Source organism: Fusarium poae, chromosome 3 (assembly GCF_019609905.1).
Source record: "Fusarium poae strain DAOMC 252244 chromosome 3, whole genome shotgun sequence".
Lineage (NCBI taxonomy): Eukaryota > Fungi > Ascomycota > Sordariomycetes > Hypocreales > Nectriaceae > Fusarium > Fusarium poae.
In genome coordinates this window covers 5,243,820-5,263,289 of record NC_058401.1, presented here as the reverse complement: position 1 = coordinate 5,263,289, position 19,470 = coordinate 5,243,820, and the positions used below count along the sequence as shown (strand labels likewise).

The window sequence follows — 19,470 nt, the reverse complement described above, 5'->3', positions numbered from 1 at the left end:
AATATTTGTTCGATGATAAGGATCCCTTGGCTCACATCATTTTCAATACTATCATAGCAACGTCGTCAACTCCCGATGATAATATCATGCCATATACTCAAGTCTTTGGTGTCCAATCCAAACCCTCAGACCATCTTCTTTCCTTTAAACTATTGTTGAATCTCACCTTGTCGTACTAGTTAATGTAGGGGATCCTTCAACACATCTCTCTAAGTGACCCAGCCCTACAGCGAGCTTGTGGTGGTCAATCATGAACCGAATCCTGTACCCCTCTGAACCCCAGATCGAACGATGCCTCGGCCCATTTGCTCATTACCTGACACGACTATCAATGGGTCAGTTATTGGGGTTTCAATTTCTGTCGTCGGCTACAGTGCAGACACAATTGCCGTCCCCAGCGTAGAATTGTTAATTTCTGTTTCTCCTCATTGGCATCCCTACCTTGCTCTGGTCTAACCTCCCTTTGTTCCGAGATGGAGCAGGGGTGATACGTAACTCGACACCCTGGACTCCTGTCTCCCCCAGCTTTTGTGTTTCTGTTGGGGAAAGACTGTCAAAGATCGGTATTCGCCAAGCCAAGCTGTTCCACATTTGCCTCCAAGTTTGCCATTGTTTTACATTATCGCCTCAGGCAGGAAAAAGACTCCACGTGACATATATTTTGACAGATCTTGCCCGGCTTCCAGAACAATTCCTTCTTGTGGCGTAGTTGTATTTTAGACCCTTTAGTCAGCAGTCATTTCGTTACTGACGACATTGATTGACAAGGCATTATAGCTTTTTGAGAACGGAATTCCAAGCTTACAGCAGCTGAGCGTGAGTTAGCTTTTACAACTCTAAGTGCGTTTCAAGTCGAGTGTGTCGACCAGAACCTTGCAGTGCACATATCCAGTACAATTGATCGAGTCACATAGTTGGTAAACTATCTATATCAGATATACATTAAAAAGAACATCGCAGCCTTTCTTCAATTGCTAGAGTAAACAAAGAGGATCTTACAAACTACCAACACACACAAATTGCGCCCTTTTATGCAGAATGCCTACCCATTATGCACTAATATAAAAGAAAACAATATACCATCATAAAAAAGACAATGCAAATAGGAACAAACTAAGTCTTCATCATGTCGTGTCGTGGACATTCGTTATAGTCCGCGTGGAGGTCTCACTCCCGTGGATTTGTCGTAATTTGTGTGCTTCTTTTGACTCAGCTTGCTATTGACCAACGGGTAAGGGTCCTCAGTTGTTTTTGAGAATTCAAAGCCCTTGACGTGGTCTTTAGTCGCCTGTCTTTCCGGAGCTCTGTCTGCTTTTACAGCATCCAGCTCTTTCTTCTTGATACAGCCAGGTGTAGTTTGGTAGGCGCCAGGTGCTGTGGACCCTTGCCTTTTTGCTGCGGTTTGTTCCACTGTTGCCTCTGCTTTTTTGTCTGCAACATTTTTCTCGTCTACAGACATCGTCTGGTGATTTTCTGTGTTGTTCCCGTCTTGGGGTAGTTGGGTCTTCTTTGCTCTGTCGTCGTCCTTGGGCGAATCCTCCAAGCTCTCTTGGGGATTCCGGTCTGAGGCTCGCGCCCCTTTGACTTCTTTCTCTTCAACAATTCCGGTTCTTTTTTCTGGTGGAACAACATTCGTATGTGTTTTTGCAACATCCTTTGCCATTTCATCCTTCCTCCTGTCTTGCTGATGATCCCTGACCACAGTATCGTTGTCACCTGGGCTGATGTTTCCTGGCTTTGCCACAGCGGAAGCCAACTCTCGATACGGGATTTCTACGTTTCTTTTGCCGCTTTCCATGCTTTGTTCCTGAGCCTGAGCCTGAGCCTGAGGTGCCTTATCGGCAGTTGAGGGGGCTTTACCATGCAAACTCTCCGCGCATCGGGTCGGACTTGGTGTTGTCGTCGAAGTGGCTGGCGTCTCTCTTTTCCCCGTAGTTGAGTCAGGTGCTGTTAACGCATCAGAATCAACGAGTCCCGCCCTGTTCGCGATAGGCGTCTCATCAACCGGTGTTCCATCGGGTCCTACATCACTATATGACGAGGGTATGTTTTGGTTCGCTGCCCATGCAGCAACATCATACGACCCCCGAGGGGAATTGTAATCATCGCAATTACTTGGCAGGGGGCTTGGAGGAGAGCGACCGCGCGTGTAACGATACGGTTCGTACCTAACAGGACTTGTGTCTGGACGTGGCTGGTTCACATATGACCAGTCGTTGGATGGCTCATTCGTCGTGATGTGCGGGAGGTTGTTTGGGTGGTATCCGTCGCCCAGGTACTGTTGTAAAGTGTAGCCTTCGTCTACCATTGATTCTGGTGGATTGAGATGGCCGCGACTTTCACTTTCCCCTGGCTGGGGAAACATTTCTAGTAATGCAGCTGCCTGGAGCCGCATGCGCGGATCATCGCTCAGACAGACTTCGGCCATCTGTCGATACCAATCCGGAATGTTCACTTCGGGGCCGAGTATCAAAGGTCGTCCCTGGGCTTCCGGCTCGTCTTCTTGTGCTGCCAATGCCCATAGAACCATGCCTAACTGGTACAGATCCGATTTGACGCCAATGTACATCGTAATGCGCTGGTTGCTCTCGATGAGCGGTGTCGCTTCTGGAGGCTCCCATCCTACTGGGCATCCTCTTCGGTTGATGTCAATGATTTTAGCGTCGCCATATCCATCTATGACGATGTTTGACAAGGTAAAATCACCCTGTACAAACCCGGATTCATGAATGTCGGATAACCCTTCCACGATTTGTCGTGCCCATCTCTCTCTTGTCGTCCACGGCAGACCGTAATCGCCATCTTTGCAATGCTCGTATATAACATCGATCAGAGCTCCTTGGTCTGCATAGTTGATGAGGAGCCCCTTCACATGTTGATCATCATCGTCCACCACAACACCGTAGAAGTGAATGACATTGCGTGAAAATCGCAATGCGTTGAGGGCGTTGATCTCATAAAGAAACTCGTCTATAGTGTCGGGGCTTGGGATTTCCTTCTTAATGAGTGTGTGGCCATTAACATTGACTTTGTAAACAAATCCAGACATGTGCGATTCAAATACAATATCCCTCTCCCGAATGCGACGGCATCCCAGGTGCTTTATCTGAGCAACAGTTGGGTATTGGATAATTTCCTGAAAGCTGTTAGCTCTAGTCTTGGTAGGGTTTCAATGTTCACCTACGTTTCCGTCCTCAACCACGTGGACATGAAGCCTTCCGTCGGTGGTCTGAAGCTTCAGGTTTGTTACAGTGTCGTAAAACTGAATGTCGCGCAAGCTTTCTCGGATGGCCTCGTAGATCTTTGCACTTTTTTCTCGCTGGAAATGTGTGTGGATCAGATCCATCTCCAGTGAATTTGGGGGCGCATCTCGGTAATCCAGTGAGATCGTCACACGCCGCCAAAGATGATCACGTTCACGATATGTGACAAAGAATTTCTCCCGTCTTGATCGATCACGGAAATGCATGCTGAGATTCAAGATCCATGTCTTTTCGAGCTCCTCATGGATGAGAGCTTCATACTGCGATGCTGATATAGAATGGGTATCTGCAGTGGAAAGACTGTCCTGTGCTGGGCACTCATCGGCAAGTGTAACGTCGTCATCCCTGTGCAAAGATTCTGCGGTAGAGTCTTGGGAAGCTACATCGTCCATGTTATCGACGGATATTGAGGGAACAAATCGTGGTGTTTCGTCCAGGGGAGAAGCCAGGAAGCTTGGGGCGCTAAGACGAGGGTTGATTGCGGGTTGGGCTGATGAACTGCGTGCTCTATTAGAGCGTCTGTCCATAGACACGGCTCGTCTCTCGTCTGTTGTTGGTTGGATCGGTGATAAGTTAGTCCTCCTTTCTGATATTTGTCGCTTGAAGGTCTGCGCTCGAGGTAATCCCGGTACAACCCTTCGAGACATTCGACTGATCAGCCCGCCCTTGTTGGTGTCAGTTGATTCGTCTTCATGCTCAATGTCTTTGGGTTGCTCTACAGGTTTTGATGGAGCTCCGTTCCCACTCTGCCTGCCAAAGAGCTTTCGAAAGAAGCCATGAGGACCAGATAGTGCCGTTGGTGTGTGAAGTGGTTGCGATGGCTCGGACGGTATTACGCCGGCCTGAGCCATGGCCGCGACAATGCGACTGTATACGTGATTCTGTGTTCAATCACAACTAACAATTGATTCCGGTATCAAGCGAAGCTGATGTGTCAGAAAAGGTAATGATTCGATTGTTACTTAGTGACGGACGGCAACACAATGGTAGTTAAGTCGGTGTCTGGTAACGCATGCACCACGCTGTATCGTTCCACAACGTGTGCTCGTTGTAGAAATAAAAGGTTCTTGGGAAGAATATGGGGAAACAAACAGCTACCGTGTAGACGGGAAACGTCGATGAAATGGCAACGGTGAAATATGCCAGCCAACAACAAGTATCAAAGTGAAATGCCACCAGATACAGCAGGAAATACCTCCAGTTCGTTAAATGAAGGAAGAGTATTCACGATTGTGGAAGCAAGATGAGAAAGTTCTCACTGCTTGACCCATACAAAAGCAAGCAAAAAGAAAGTTGTTGCTACAGTCGGTATATCTGGCCGGGGAGGCTGGGATAATGCAACGGTCGGTGAGAAGCGGGTCTTTGGATGAGCGGTCGAACACACGGGTAGCGAAGCGAAGGCGAAGGCGTAATTAATATCAGTGCGTTGGAATCGTTAAAGCATTGAAAAATTATCGTGATGCGTGAGTAAGAATTTGTTTGTCGGCTAAGATGTAATAAGAAAGTAAAAAAAAACCTGAGGCAGCAGAAGATGGTTTAGATGGAGTTGCGATGGACGCCCTGTTGATATTCAATGGACGGTAACGATGAGGTCTAAAGCCTAAAACGGGCACGCAGCGGCGGCAATAGTGATTGATGGATGTGGGCTCTGAATGGACATGAGTGTGTGTGGGCTGAGTGGATAGTTGGCTCTTAGTCGCGGCGGGACGACACGGGGACGGGCGGAGCGGGCGGAGGAGGCGCTGGCTTCTGACGTTTAGTTTAGTACCTTGGCTGCTTGGGTACCTACCTAGGTAGTTATGGAGGTTAGGCCTTGATTGCTTTGGGCCTCTTTACTATGTAGGAGCCTGAGCCACACTACAGAGCATCCGTGACAGCGTGCGATTCCTTTTGTAAAGGCCAAGCTTGTGCCTTGATGACGCTCTGGTCGGACCGCCCTGTGAAGGGGCTGGATGCAATCAACTGCGACACATGCCATGTGTGCGACTGCTCACTTCACGCTGCAGAGCAGAGCAGAGCAGAGCAGAACAGAACAGAACAAAGCCACCACTAACTTAGTACTGACTGCTTAAACCCAAATGTCAGCGCAGGGCTGTAATGGTACTTTGCCCCAGACTTGCCGGGGACCATCAGGGGTCGTTGCTTGACTTAACGACATTTGTACATGACTTTTTCAACATGAGCGTTGCAACGATGGCTCATTCATCCCACCACGCTGGAATTTTCAATCTCCAAAACGAGCCAGACGACCCTGCTAGGCGAGCACTGTTTTCCATGACAAGCAAGCTGTGGTCTCCTTTGGAGAAAGAGATACGGTGACGGTGGACGGCTCGTTGGTGGGGAACGATCGATGAGTTGGCCCCTTTCAGATGCCCTTGTCTCGTCCCATTCCATCGACGCTAGACACGAGTTTGCGTTTACTTCAGCGCAGGGGAAGGCGGTGATGCATCGTTAGGTTAGGCACGGAGAGAGTGAGTGTCTTGTCCTGGTCAGGCTTCAAGACTCGAGTTGCGAGCGGATCGGACGTCCAAATAATAATTGGCACTAGGTAGTTTATTTGGTGATGTGAAAGAGTGAGAGTACACGGTTCCATCTTTTTTAGAGTTGGTAGTAATAATGTGCAGAGTCTGTCTGTATCACGCGGATGGAGACAAATTTGCATTTTACAATTCCAATTCCAGGGCAATATCTATTTGTTTACTTATTATTGCCTACCTACCTACCTACCTACCTAGTAAACTGACTGTGTCAGAAAGAAAGTTGCAATGCAAAACACAACATGCAAATATAAGGCGCAGGTATAAAATTGAATATTGAAAACTCATTCTATTAAAATATGACAATCCACACCACCTACCTACTATCTAGTTAACCCAAAGGCACCTGATCAAAACTTATAGTCTACCTTGGTAGGTGACTAGATTAGTTTCGTCATGATCCATCAACGCCTGTCAAATAAGTCTCCTGCTCAAAACAGAGATCATGACAGCTTCACTATACACCTTAACCCTTGGCTGCAATTCACAACCACATCATTGGTAACCAAGACTACAGGAACTAACCGAGTATTACATCCGAGAACTACACAGTCAGTTAGGTATTGGCTCAAAAGAAAGCGCATGCGTGTCGTGCCGAAGAATGCATTAACCAAGGTGCGTCATTTTGCCGCTGACTTCCAAACTCGCACGATAAGACGCATAATAGTCCAATGCATACGCCATCCTCATAAGCATCACCAAAGGGCTGACCGGTCGCACACCGCAATATTAACTGTTTGACAATCAATTCCTGGATGGTATCCATTGCGAGATGGACGTGCCAGGCTGGCCCCTAATTCAAGGCGAACAATGGCCAGTTGAATTTGATTTGTGAAGAGCATATGTCAAAAGCACTGAATGCCGAGTAGTAACACTAAGTTCGAGTCACTGTATACAACGCATTACACAAGAGGATGTTTGGACATCCAAACTTGAAGTCGTACTGTACGACTACCTAGCAAGCATCAGAGCAGGGTGCAGCAAAGCAAAGCAATTGTCGTATCAAACTCTGGTTCCGACCCTTGTATAATTCGCCAGCGAGGACACGATACGCAACAATATCATCAATTCGGCAGACCGTTTCACCAACCAGTTACTTGCAATGCACTGTCATGAACATGTCCAATACGACTTTGCTCTCTTCCATTTTGGATCCTCCAAACCGCACACACCATCAAGCATCTCTCCCAGGAAGGAAATACCTAAGCTTACCCATTTACTTGGGTTGTCAAACTACTTTGGACTTTCTTCTCTCTCTTCTCAATCGTTGAAATGGTCACGTCACGTCACACAGGGACTGGAATTGCTTTCAGCTTTACGCGAACTGAGGCCCAATCCACCAGCCAAGATCCCCAAAGAGCCTCGCGTGGGGTCAGGCATTAGTGCAGCACAGCAGCATCAATCAGAATGGCCCGTTAGAGCAATTCTTGAGTGAGGCTACCTAGTCTTGACAGGCTGTCGGTTCGCCATGCAAGCAATGGGGCCGCGACGCACTCCCGGTACATATGCATATGTACGAACGGCCTTCCAGATTTCTCAAGACCTTCGGTTAGGTGCCAGCTGGCCCTTGCAAGGTGGCTGCACCGGCAGATTTGTCTTGGATCGCTTACTTTGGTTGATCCTACGACGAAGTACGGTGTCTTCTTTTGCTTTGACGCTTTTGACAACGCCAAAGGTTGTGGTGACGATAGAGACTGAAGATAGAATTCCATCCAGACTGTAGTGCCTTTGTTAATCTTTGTTTAACCATATATCTATTTATACTCGGCTAGGCTCGTGCCGTGCCTGGCTGCCTGGGTCCGTCGATCCCGCGCCGCCATGGACCGAGAAGCGGATCTCAAAAAAGGCAATGTCTTGGCCGTAGAGGAAAGGCAGGAACAAATTACCCGGAAGGGTCCAGGTCCGGAAGCAAACAGGTCAAGGTCCAGGAAGACAGCCTATCATTCCGGCTCCGATCCATTGGTTCAACGCTGAACCGAGAATTCGATTCTAGGATAACCTGTTGAAACCCTTAAAGAGGTACCCTACATTACAAGCTGCAACCACATTGCGGGCCTCGAACTACACCTCCCAAACATAATGTTACCCACGTGCTGTTACTGACATGAATAAGGCTTGTGAGGGCCATGGTCCCGACTGTTTTCAAACTTAAGCGACGTAATAAGATAGTTCTTAAATTGGTCCTGCAAAATAACAATTCAAGTAATAAAGTAGGATGACGTATGTCGCTTTTATACATGTATGTACAATTATACATGGAGGCGCCAACTAACTACACGCTGTCTTATGCCCCCAAAACAAACCACTAATGCATGCTTCTAATAGTACAATGTCCACATATTGGTAATAACAAGAGTAGGAGTCTTTATATCGTTCATCTAATTTCTCACCCCATGCCCAAACGCCTCTCAAATCATGCCTTGCAGCTGTCCTTGCACCAGTTCCTTTTGATCTAGTTCAAGGCAGCAGCTGCATAGCTAGAGTGTATCAATGGGAACGCTGCTTACGTTCGATGATTAGTCCTCCTCTTCGGCAGGTTCGGCATCGCTCTTCTTCTGCTGAGCCTTCCACTCGCAGATCTTGCACTTGTTGGCCTGCTCCTTATCAATGTTGGGGAAAACAAGATCGAAGACTTCAGGGTACCAAGCCACGGCATGGCCTTCAAGGCCTTCCTTGATGTTCTATAAGTAGTCATTAGCATCATTTCCATTGAAATCCGAGGTTATTGGGATAGACATACTTCGGGAAGCTCTAGCCAATCAGACATGTTGTCCTTTGGGAATATGATTGTCTTGCAGCCAGCACGTCGAGCAGCAACGGTCTTTTCACGGAGACCACCGATACGCAACACCTTCCCGGTGAGTGTGATTTCACCAGTCATGGCAACTGTAGGGTTAACAGGAGCATCCAGAGCAAGTGACAGGAGCGAAGTAGTCATGGTAATACCAGCTGATGGACCATCCTTAGAGACAGCTCCGTCAGGGACGTGGAGATGCATCTTAGCCTTGTCGAAGAAATGGTTGTCGGGGAATTGCTTAACCATAAAGGACTTAGCGAAAGAGTATGCGATGGTGGTGGATTCCTTCATGACGTTCTTGAGGTTACCAGTGATCTCGAGGTGAGGTCGTGTAGAGGGTCGGAGAGGAGCTTGAAGAATGGACTCGATGTACATGGCAGCACCACCAAGTTGTGTCCAGGCGAGACCCATGGACACACCAGGAGGGCTGACCTCGTAAAGGCGGTCGGAGGTGAAAACAGGTGGGCCGACGTAGTCAGTGAGGTTATCCTTGCCAATGACGACGTGGACAGAGTCGGGAACCTTAAGAGCCTTGCGAGGCTTCTCCGTAGCTGCGCCAGTCTCGTTCGAGCTGGACCCTTTAGCATCCTTGCCCTCTTCAGTAGCCTCATCAGTCTTGCTCTTCTTCTCAGCCTCCTCAAGGGCAGATTTGCCTTCCTCGGTAAGAGCCTCCTCTTCAGGCAGAACCTCCTCACCAAGCTCTTGGACGATCTTGAGGGCAGACTTTCGGTATACCTTCTCGATCTGCTTCTTGAGGTTTCGGACACCAGACTCACGGCAGTACGACTTGATGAGTTCCTCAACAGCCTCCTCGCTTAGAGTGACATCGGCATTCTGAAGTCCAGCAGTCTCCTTGGCGGCAGGGGCAAGATAGCGCTGAGCAATGGCCATCTTCTCGTCAGCGACATATCCTGAAAGGGTGATGAGCTCCATTCGGTCCAAAAGAGGGCGAGGGATAGTGTCTGTCATGTTGGCAGTGCACACAAACAGAACCTTGGACAAGTCCACGGGCACATCCATGTAGTGATCCAAGAAGGAGCTGTTCTGCTCGGGGTCGAGCAACTCGAGCAGAGCGGATGAAGGATCACCCTGGTAACCTCTGCCAATTTTGTCGATCTCGTCAATCAAGATCAGGGGGTTCTCAGTCTGGCACTTCTTCAAAGCCTGGATCATACGACCAGGCAGGGCACCAACGTAGGTTCTTCGGTGACCCTTGATCTCGGCAACATCTGTAAGACCACCAACACTGAATCGGTAGTACTCTCTGTTGAGAGCACGAGCAATAGATTTTCCGATACTCGTCTTACCTACACCAGGAGGTCCGACAAAGCAGAGAATCTTACCCTCAACAGTGCCTCGGAGCTTGCCAACGGCGATGAACTCCAAAATGCGGTCCTTAACATCCTTCAGACCGTGGTGATCCTCATCCAAGATCTTGACAGCATGGGGAATGCCAAAGTTCTCGGCACTCCTCCTGCCCCAGGGGATTTGGGTAAGCCAATCGAGATAGTTTCTTGTCACGTTGAACTCGGAGGCAGCGGTTTCAAGATGAGCGAGCTTGTTAAGCTCCTCGTCAAAGACTTTGCGTACAGCCTCGGGCATGGCAAGACTGTTTGCCTTCTCCTTGAACTTTTCGACAAGCTTATCCTTCCCGTCAGACTCGAGGCCAAGTTCACGACGGATACCCTTCATTTGCTCCATAAGCCAGTACTCCCGCTGCCTCTTGCTAATCTTATTCTCCACATCCTTACTAATCTTGGACTGCAGCTGAGCATTCATGAGCTCTTTCTTGAGCACCACAAGGGCTTTCTGCATTCTCTCCTCAACATTCAAGCATCCAAGGACTTCTTGAAGCTCCTTCTGTTCGCCTGAAGACACAGCAGCAGCAAAATCGGCAAGTTTCGCGGGTTCCGATGTAACGTTCCCGGTAGATTGGCTCATCGAGAAGGTAGAAATCTGGTCTCGGAACAGATTGTTCATGGTGGCAACCTCCTTGAAAACGTTGACAATCTCATTGGTAACAGCACGAATGACGGGGCTCTTGGGGTCGTAGGGCTCATCAATAAGGTTCTCGACGTTGACCAAGCTAACGGGGTATCTCTTGAGGAACGATGTTGGCTCGTACTTCTCGGCAACTTGATCGGGTTTCTTCTCAACAGCGCTCTCCTCGAAGCTCGCAACAACATCCCCCTTCTTCTCGGGTGTAGCTTCCTCTTCAGCGGGCTTCTGAGGAATCGGTTCCGGTGTAGGTTCGGTCTTGGAGTCAGTCTTGGAATCGGGCTTCTTGGTAGCGTCTTGGCCCCCAGGTGGTAGCAGACTGGACAGTTTGATACGGCGATGAGGGTACAGAATAGCAGTCAAAGCACCTTCTTGGCCGTGGATGGGGAAAGCACTTGTGATTTGAGCGAAAACACCAACGTCGTAGACATCTTCGGGGTTTCGAATCACATCCTCGTCCTCGTTCTCGTCCTTGAACAAGAAAGCTCCAACATACGGCTGGCCACGCTTGATCGATTCGGTGATTGCATTTGCCACTTCGGGATCCTTAATGGTAATGGCCTTATAGAAACCAGGGAAAAGCGGCCTTCGGGCGATGGGAATCGCTAGAACCTGAGGATAGACTTCAGGCACTACAGGTTTCTGGAGAGCCTTCTCGGAAGAAGGCTTACGGCCGCGGCGGCCTCCATCACCACCAGAGTTGTCACCACCCGAGCCTGATCCAGCGCCTCCTGCGGCGCTACCTGCTTTTCCGTCCTGCGATTGACTGCCACCGTCGTTTTTGCCAGATCCTGGTGAGTCAGGCCCTGGGTTCTTCGACTCGGCCAATATCGTCCCGTCGGCATCCTTGCGCTTGTTCTCGACATTCGCCTTGGCCTCTTCCTCGGACAGGGGTTCGGTCAAAGGCTCAATCGCAGACTCGAAGAAGCCCTTATCACTGTTATCCTTCTCTTTGGCGACTCGGGCGGATGTTGAGAAAGCCGCAGCGACTAACCGGGGTTGGATAACGGGGAGCCGGCGGCCGCAGATGTGATGGTTGCGGTAGGCGGGAGAAGAAGTCCATCGAGCAGCGGCTGCTTCGGAGGAGGCTCGTGTTGCATGGACGAGAGAGCGCTCGAGAATGAGGCGTCCCGAGTGTCGTGAACGAGGAATCATGGTGGGTGATGGACTATGATGCGATGCTTTGAAGCGAATACGGAGCTTGGGTGGAAGCTAGGTCCCCGCGGTGGGCAGCTAGGTAGCTAGCTTGTAATGAAACAAACAATAGGCAATTAGGTAGGGAAGAGGAATTATGTGTTTTAAAAAAAAAAGGAGAGAAGAATGGGATGAGAAGCTCTATCAGACGCAGTCGACAAGGTTAGTGTAGGCCGCAATTGTCCGCATCACCAGTGCAGTTTTGGTGGAGGCGACTTAATAATCTAAATGTATGTCTAATGGCGACGTCGGACTAAACTACGACTGGACGACATCATTCAAAATTTCGAGTCAGAAGCAGTTTCTAAGACGTTCTGCGCTAACTTTTACACCTTAGTCAGCCGCCAGACAGCCCCACTCTCGGTTTAAGTTATCAGATTGGTACGGAGTAGATTCAACAACTACCTACCTTGGTACATACTGAGCTCGCGTGCCTCCATGCTCGCTAGATAGTAGGTTAGTACTAAGATAAATATCCGAGTTTTCAATACCCATATATATGCCAATGCTGAGATTCGAGATTTCTTATTTGCCTGCCGAGTTTTGTTCGATAGATTCATGATACCTATATTAGTACTTGTTATCATCATGACGAGCACACCCATGTCATAGATATCCCTACTGAACAAGTTGGATTTCTAGATATAATAGCCCGAGAAAAAGCCTCTAGTATCATGATACTCAAAGGTCTTACTACCTCATCTCAGTGTCCATAACATGTGGCGACTCACTCACTCTGGATAGGGATGTGAGCTTAACAGTGTGTACAGTTTATAGCAGAGTTCTCCTAATCTGTTAGAAACCGTAAAACCAGCGGCGTGCGATGTGCGGGACCAAGTTTGGGGATAGAGAAAGGCATTAGATAGACGTTGTTTACAGTTTCTTCATGCTTGCACTAGTCAATTTCTGCCTCGTGAGAGTCACAGTCACGACTAAACTATCTCATAAGATACATTCTCTAGTCATCCCAGATAGCTGCCTTTGCCTTCTCAACCTCGGCCTGTCTCTTCTTTTCCTCCTCTCGCTCTTGCTCTCTCTTTTTCTTTTCCTGCTCACGCACGCTCCTCTGGTACGCCTTTTGCTCCTCCGTCTGCTTGGGTGCCTTGAGGCCCAGTCCAGCAGCTATCATGCGACGGGCAACGGCATCGGTTTTCTCTGGTCGCCGGTCTGGATCAGTTTCACCTCGAGAGCCAGTTCCAGAGCTACTTGACATAGATGTCCAGGACAGATCACCGACAGGTGACATGGGCGTCGGAGGAGGAGGTGCGGGTGTGACGGTGGGCGTGGGCGTGGGCGTGGGCGTGGGCTTGTTTGACTCGTCCTCCGCTTCAGATTCCGAATCCGAGTCGGCGTCCTCCCATGAATCTGCAATAACCTCCTTTGCGGCTTTTTTCTTGGTCGTGGGTTTTGTAGAAGCCTGTGCCGGCTCTTCCTTGGTCTTGATAGACAGATTCTTGATTGAGATAGTCATGTCTTGGTCTTGTGACATGGTTAACGTTTGCTGAAGTACCTCAAGCTATTTGAATGCGGGGTGGTAGTATAAATATATTAGCGATCACTAGAAGTGCCCAACGACTCCAGTGATGAGATGATAGAACCTCGATGACACTTGAGCGGGTTTAGAGAGGCTTAGAACGAAAAGTGCAGTTGGGTCATGTTAGTTGTTGCCAAGGTTGGCATTGCGGAGAACTATAGGGTAACCGACATGGCCTGGTTATTGATCATTAGCTCAATTTGTTGACACTTTTTCCCCAGTTTGGTGTCACATTTGACACATTATACGGATGTAGAGAAGCTGTACACAACCCAGCTCGGCGGAGGATAGCTTGTTGGTTAAACGGAAGAGACCGAATCAAAATCAAGCCCAACTCTAGAGAACGGCTATCAGATCAGGTATATCTACGAACAGGAATATTGTGCGGCCGGTTGAGGCCGAACATTGACCAAACATGTTTGCACAGATAGAAGCAAAATATAGTTTCGTTTACACAGATTCTCACAACATCTTAACCATGAATCGAGATCCTTTAATGGTGAAAACAAAGCTTCGCGCATCGAGCATTTGCGGCTGAGCCGCTGGTATCATTGTCATTTCTCAATCTGGTTTGCCAACAGCAATGCTCTCAACTTTTTATGACCGCTCTGAGATACTTGTCTTGTTGCCCTTTCCTCCTCTTCGACAACTTCAGATGCAGCGGGTGTATGCCCTGTGCAGTTTGGTATGAGAACTCATGCCTTGCACACGACAACCAAAACAATCCCAACTTTGACTCCGTGTATAAGTCATCTTCTTTTCGGAAGGCAGACTCTCGATCTCATTTTCGTCGACAGTGGTATCTTCCCCCCAAAACATCGATCATGTCCCAAACAAAATCCATCTCAATCGGCAACCAGGGGTATTCTTCATTTTTTTCTTTTTGGTCTCAGCTCTTCGTTACATGACTGGGTATAAGGAGTGGACGTCAAGTCATCAAAAGAGAACCGTCAATCCTGCATAAACAAGGGAAAAATTCAACGTAAACAAACAACAAAGCACTCAAACATATAAATCAGGTAAAACAAACATGGCAAGACGTAAACCGACCGATGCACAAGTCGACGTTCCAGGGTATTTTTACGCCAGGGTATATCCAGCCGGGGGTATTTGCATGTGGAGGTTCTAACACGGGGGAATCTAACGGAAAGGCCCAATAGGGGCGGGGTATCCTGAATTCATTGAATGAGAAGTAGAAGGGCGCCCGCTGTCACCAGACGCGCGGGTGCTATGGCGAGGCGTGACGTCGCCAGGTTGAGGAATGGACAGTTTGTTGTCCACGTGAGTACCGAATGTTCGAGGAGCCCAAGGATCGTCGTTATCGGGGAGGTTCACGCCACTGTCGTTCCAAGGGTTTCGGTCGGCGTTAAAACTGCGAGTCGATTCGATCGAGATGAGTGATGATTTGGAAACGTTGCTAGAGCCCTTGAAGAAGTTGCTGTTGCCAGAATGAGAGCTGTTCTTTCTGCGATCCAAGAAAGAAGAGATCGAGGTCATACTGCCGGGCTTCCTGAGACGGTCAAGAATGCTGCTTCGCTCACGAGCGACTTCGTCACCGAAACCAGTCTTGATGGGAGAGTCGGCAGCAACGGGAGCAGGGGCATGTTGCAGAAGCTTAGAGTCGAAATACTGCAGGGAGTCTTCAAATGAGTCTGACTTGGGACGGGGGAGAGCGCCTTTAACGACATTTATCTCGGCCCCTGATGTCGCGAATTGAGACTGCACAAAGTCCATAGCATCGCGGAGACCACCGGCGTTGTTGCGGGTGAAGCCCCAAAGAAGAGTGATGGTGGGCTTGCCATCCTCGGTAAGCTCGTCGGTGTTCTGCTGAACACTAAGATCGACCTCATGCTGGCTCTTCAGCTTGGGAACAAGGTCGTGGACGAACTCGGGGGACTCGAGGAATTTGATCAACTCAGGGGCTCTGGCCAGGACAAGCTCGTGCTTATCAGGAACCATACCCAGAAATTCATCGACACAATGAGGGACCTGCCACTGAGGACCGTTGACAGTCACCTCATCGCTGGCCTGCTCAGTACTGGGGAAGTTGATCTTGCAGTTGTACTTCTGCTCCAGACCGTCGATCTCGGGGAGTCTGGCAATGAGCTGGCGATGGTAGAGACGGTCGACGCTGACAATCTGAGAGGTGTACTCAGAATCCTGACAATTGACGTTAGCATTCAAGTTGCAGGGTCGTTACATGATGGCACTTACAGCACGGTCAACCATTTCCAGAATTTCGTTTTTGACAGCGTCCAGGTTCTGCGCATTGCGCGCGGGTGTGCGGCAGATAACGTTGTCAACCTTGATGTCATCGTCTTCCCGACCCATGCCTCCTGGTGGAACGTTAGCGGCAGGTCCGTTATTAAGTGAAGACAAAGCTTACCTCGATCCATAGCATTAGAAAACTTGACGAAGACTGAGTGCTTCTTCATGATACGTTGAATGTGCTGGCCACCGATACCGATGATGCGCTTGTGATACTGATCGGGTACGTGGAATGAAATAGATGCAGGCATCTCTTGTTCGACAAGCGTAAGACCTTGCTTCATAGAGTCGTATGCCGCTGCCATGACATCAATGTTGAAATTATACTCATTGAACCCATCGAAAATGATCTGGACGTTGCTTTGTCCCATAATCTTGTTAATCTTACCGTTCTTCTTGCCGCTGACGAATTCTTTGTGCTCATTGGCGAGCTCAATCTTGACACGAATTTGATATTGGGACTGCGACACAAATTTCATCTCTGAAATGACTTGAAGAGCGGACTTTACTGCGTCATCAGAGCCAGTGATGGCAAAGTTGAGTCTATCGAACGAAATGTCGGCGTCAGAGTTAGCACAGATGTCAACGAGCATGCTCCTCATGTCACGAGGGCCAGGAAACTGCCTAGCATCGGCATGCTGTATGTACCAGCCCGCACTGTAGAATTGTCCGGCCTATGGAATCGTTAGTTGAGAAGTAACATCCGAGTTTTGGTAAACATACTAGTGACATTATCTCCCGCACGGTTCGCTCAACATGGAGGCCCTCGCTTCCTTGGACACGAACCATGTTACGCTGGGTGGCCAAGGAAGGAAACAAGATAAAAGTACCATTGGCTTCGAGGATCTTGCGAACCTTATCCAGGCGACCAAGGAGAATACTGTCAATCTTAGCAGCAGGGATAGTAACGTCCTTAACGTAAAGCCTGATGCGTTGAACAGTCTCGTGTAGTTTCTGCTTGGCGAGTTCGATGGCCTGGGGGGTTTCACCAGTGATAAAAATATCGCTGGGATCGCGACGGGTCGCATTTGGAGGACAGTAACGGTACATTGCAGAGAACGGAGGCGGGAAGTAGATGGCAGTTCCAGTGGAGGATTCGATGAGCTTGATGTTCTTACGATGACGACCACAGACAAGCTGATGACAGGAAACATCAAGTTTTGTCATATCGACAATACGACCGAGCTGCAAAAAAGTTAGGGGTCACATGTCGAACACAATTGAGCGGGAGTAGGTACCAGAGTATCAATATGGATCAAGACACGGGCCTTTGCATGCTCAGATGATAGAATGTCACCGTAGATAGCAACTCTCCATCGTTGATCCATACGCAGTTCAGCATCACCAGTCATGCCATCAACAACAGGAGTTAATTTGGGACCGAGAAGAAAGATATCAACACCACAGAATTTCGAGATGTAGTCGAGGTTGTTGGTAACCTCAGTCTTGAGCAAGCCGGCATTGAGGTCGCAAACAAGATGACCATCAATGTCAATTGTAGTACAACGCTGCGAGATGTGTTAAGATAAGCCTTCAAATGGCAACAGCAATGGTAGGGAAGCGGAACCTGAGGGACGTACAAGAGAAATGGGGGTATCATTCAGGATTGTCTCTCGGCTCTTGTGGACCAGCTCTGGAGAACCCGAGAGACAGACGGTAGCGACCTGTTGGCCTTTGCCATTCTTGGGCATTGTCGACAGAACATAGGCATCAACAGGGAGAGGCCCATTGGTGAGGTCCTGGCACATTGTGTGCAGGGTGTTGAGGTTCTGAACATGAATGGGCAGCTGGTGGATCTGGACGTCGTCCGGCGCGTCCTCGGGATGTGTCCATCGCAGGACAGCATCAGTGGTCGCGTGAAGAATATCCTCTGTATCGGGGCCCGCAAGGTCGGAAGTGAATGGAATGTTGAACGAGTAAAGAATGGTAGTGTCGGCAGCTTGAGGTGAAGCCATGGGCTGACCGGGTTGAGCGGCGTTCTTGGGATGGTTGAGAGCATTCATGGGCATATTGGGACGGCCCATACCAAAATTGGGTGTCATTCTTTCCGGCCAGTGACGCATATTTGCCAACTTATTCATGATGGGGGAGCGAGAAGATTGCGTCGGGGGTATCGTCGTCGTCGTCCGGATCGTGGGCGGCAACGGTCGGCCAAGGTGGAGGAGGTTGGACCTGGACGGAAGAGGACGCCGGGAGTGGAGAAAGACCAAGATCAAGACCAAGCCAGAGAAGAATACAAAGATGAGATGCGATGCGAGATTCGAAAGAGACGGAAAATAGAAAAGGGTATCGTATCGAAGAAGCTGGGGCAATAAATGGCTGGAGGGGATGGGGACAAGGGGAAGACAGAAGACGGAAAGAGTGATGGGTGTTATTTCTGAGCTCTTTCCACGTCTGACGAGGGAGGGAAAGAGAGGTTAGGTTATGTCGACTGAAAGGTAGTAGTGTGAGGTGAGGTAAGGTAAGGTAAGGGAAGGGGAGGATGAGAGCGGAGCCCTGGGCTGGTGTAAAATGTGAAGTCAGCAGAGTCCTAACTATCCTGTCCTGTCTTGTCTTGCCCACTCCTTGGGCTACTACGATGATGAGAAGGTACTAAGGTACCTGAGGGCGGAAGCAGACGGCACCTCTAACGCGGTACTTTGTTCAGACCAGACCAAGGTTGAGGCAGGGTAGATCAGACAGGTACATGGAGCTATTCGGCGCATGCAGTACCTCAGTACTAAGCCTACAACTACCTAAGCCCACCGTAACTTGCCCGCCTGAGTACCTGTTATGAGCTGGGGGATATTCAAAAGAGGGTCGCCCCAGCCTAAGCTAACGTACCAAGATTGAACATCAACTCAATTCAATTCTACCTACCTAGGTTAGTACCTATGTAACAACAACAGCAACAGCAGTCGGAAATCTACAAAAAAAAAAGGGCAAAAAAGTCAGGATGAACTGAAACCGGCACTTAAAACGAATAAAGCATTAATATTACAGCATATCAAGCATCCCGAAGTAATTTGTTGTTTTGATGAATTGTCTCCCGGGAATGGTGGTCACTCATGGTCCAGGGCTTTTGATAAGAAAAGCCACAGCGAACAAATCCCTGACTTACCTGGAACCCAGAGAAGTTTCAATGGCGCAGATCATCGACCACCTCAAAAAACTCAACTCAGACAATGAACTGACTGTCCTTCGGGCCTCTTTTCCTTGTGGCTGTATAACTCGTTCGTCATGACTATATCTATCCTTGCTAATGACGATATGCTGGATTAATAGTGCCACAACAATCATCAGCCATGGCATGGTCAGTCAGCCCTCGGCGGCTTGTTTCGATGCCCTTCTTAGGGCATGGATGTTTTCTGGGTGGTGGAGACCATCAGCCCAGGCTTGGAGGAGCCTCCTGCAGACCACGGTATCATCGTGGTCCATCCAACAGGCATAGCGAGTTTCTTCCGCGGAACGCTATGCACAACCGGCGGCTGCGTTCCAGAGGCTTTATTAGTGGGAAGCTCGAGGGCTTCGGCAAAGCATAGAAAAGCCTCCGAAGCGTTCTTACGGCGGAAATCAGTCAAGGGATAGAGCATGAATACTCGACACATCACTCTATTCGCTGATTGTCTCAAGTACCGTTGTCTTGAACACTAACACCAACGAAACTTGGACACAGAGCCACATTGCTGCATGAGGATGGGGTCGCCTCCGCCAGCCAGTAGTGCCTGTTCAAGTTTCTGCGTTTGTTTGTTTGTTAGAACATGTATCAGAAACATGTACTTCATCATCATGACTTCCTGAGCCAGAGAGATCTTTTACCAAGCTGTAACTGCACCGGCTCAACAGACAGCTGGAGAAAATACTCCAGCGTGTCATTCGTACAGCTGTATTTTGCTACGG

At 49.0% G+C, this 19,470-nt stretch overlaps 4 protein-coding genes across 4 annotated transcripts; all 4 read right to left on the bottom strand.

Annotated features, from left to right (window-relative positions):
- Positions 1–1,147: 1,147 nt before the first annotated feature.
- On the bottom strand, positions 1,148–4,114 carry FPOAC1_009168 (uncharacterized protein; the record flags this gene model as incomplete). The annotated part of the gene is made up of 2 exons (XM_044853598.1): positions 1,148–3,136; positions 3,185–4,114. 2 exons carry the CDS (start codon positions 4,112–4,114, stop codon positions 1,148–1,150), a joined length of 2,919 nt encoding a protein of 972 aa, XP_044706268.1.
- A 4,202-nt stretch (positions 4,115–8,316) lies between these two features.
- On the bottom strand, positions 8,317–11,750 carry PIM1 (ATP-dependent Lon protease pim1; the record flags this gene model as incomplete). The annotated part of the gene is made up of 2 exons (XM_044853597.1): positions 8,317–8,481; positions 8,541–11,750. The coding sequence occupies 2 exons, from the start codon at positions 11,748–11,750 to the stop codon at positions 8,317–8,319; spliced, it is 3,375 nt and encodes a 1,124-aa protein (XP_044706267.1).
- Positions 11,751–12,747: 997 nt separating this feature from the next.
- FPOAC1_009166 (uncharacterized protein) lies at positions 12,748–13,278 on the bottom strand (the record flags this gene model as incomplete). Its single annotated transcript, XM_044853596.1, has 1 exon — positions 12,748–13,278. The coding sequence occupies one exon, from the start codon at positions 13,276–13,278 to the stop codon at positions 12,748–12,750; it is 531 nt and encodes a 176-aa protein (XP_044706266.1).
- A 1,185-nt stretch (positions 13,279–14,463) lies between these two features.
- FPOAC1_009165 (uncharacterized protein) lies at positions 14,464–17,672 on the bottom strand (the record flags this gene model as incomplete). The annotated part of the gene is made up of 6 exons (XM_044853595.1): positions 14,464–15,483; positions 15,538–15,659; positions 15,710–16,265; positions 16,315–16,776; positions 16,830–17,099; positions 17,172–17,672. The coding sequence occupies 6 exons, from the start codon at positions 17,670–17,672 to the stop codon at positions 14,464–14,466; spliced, it is 2,931 nt and encodes a 976-aa protein (XP_044706265.1).
- Between the last annotated feature and the right edge of the window lie 1,798 nt (positions 17,673–19,470).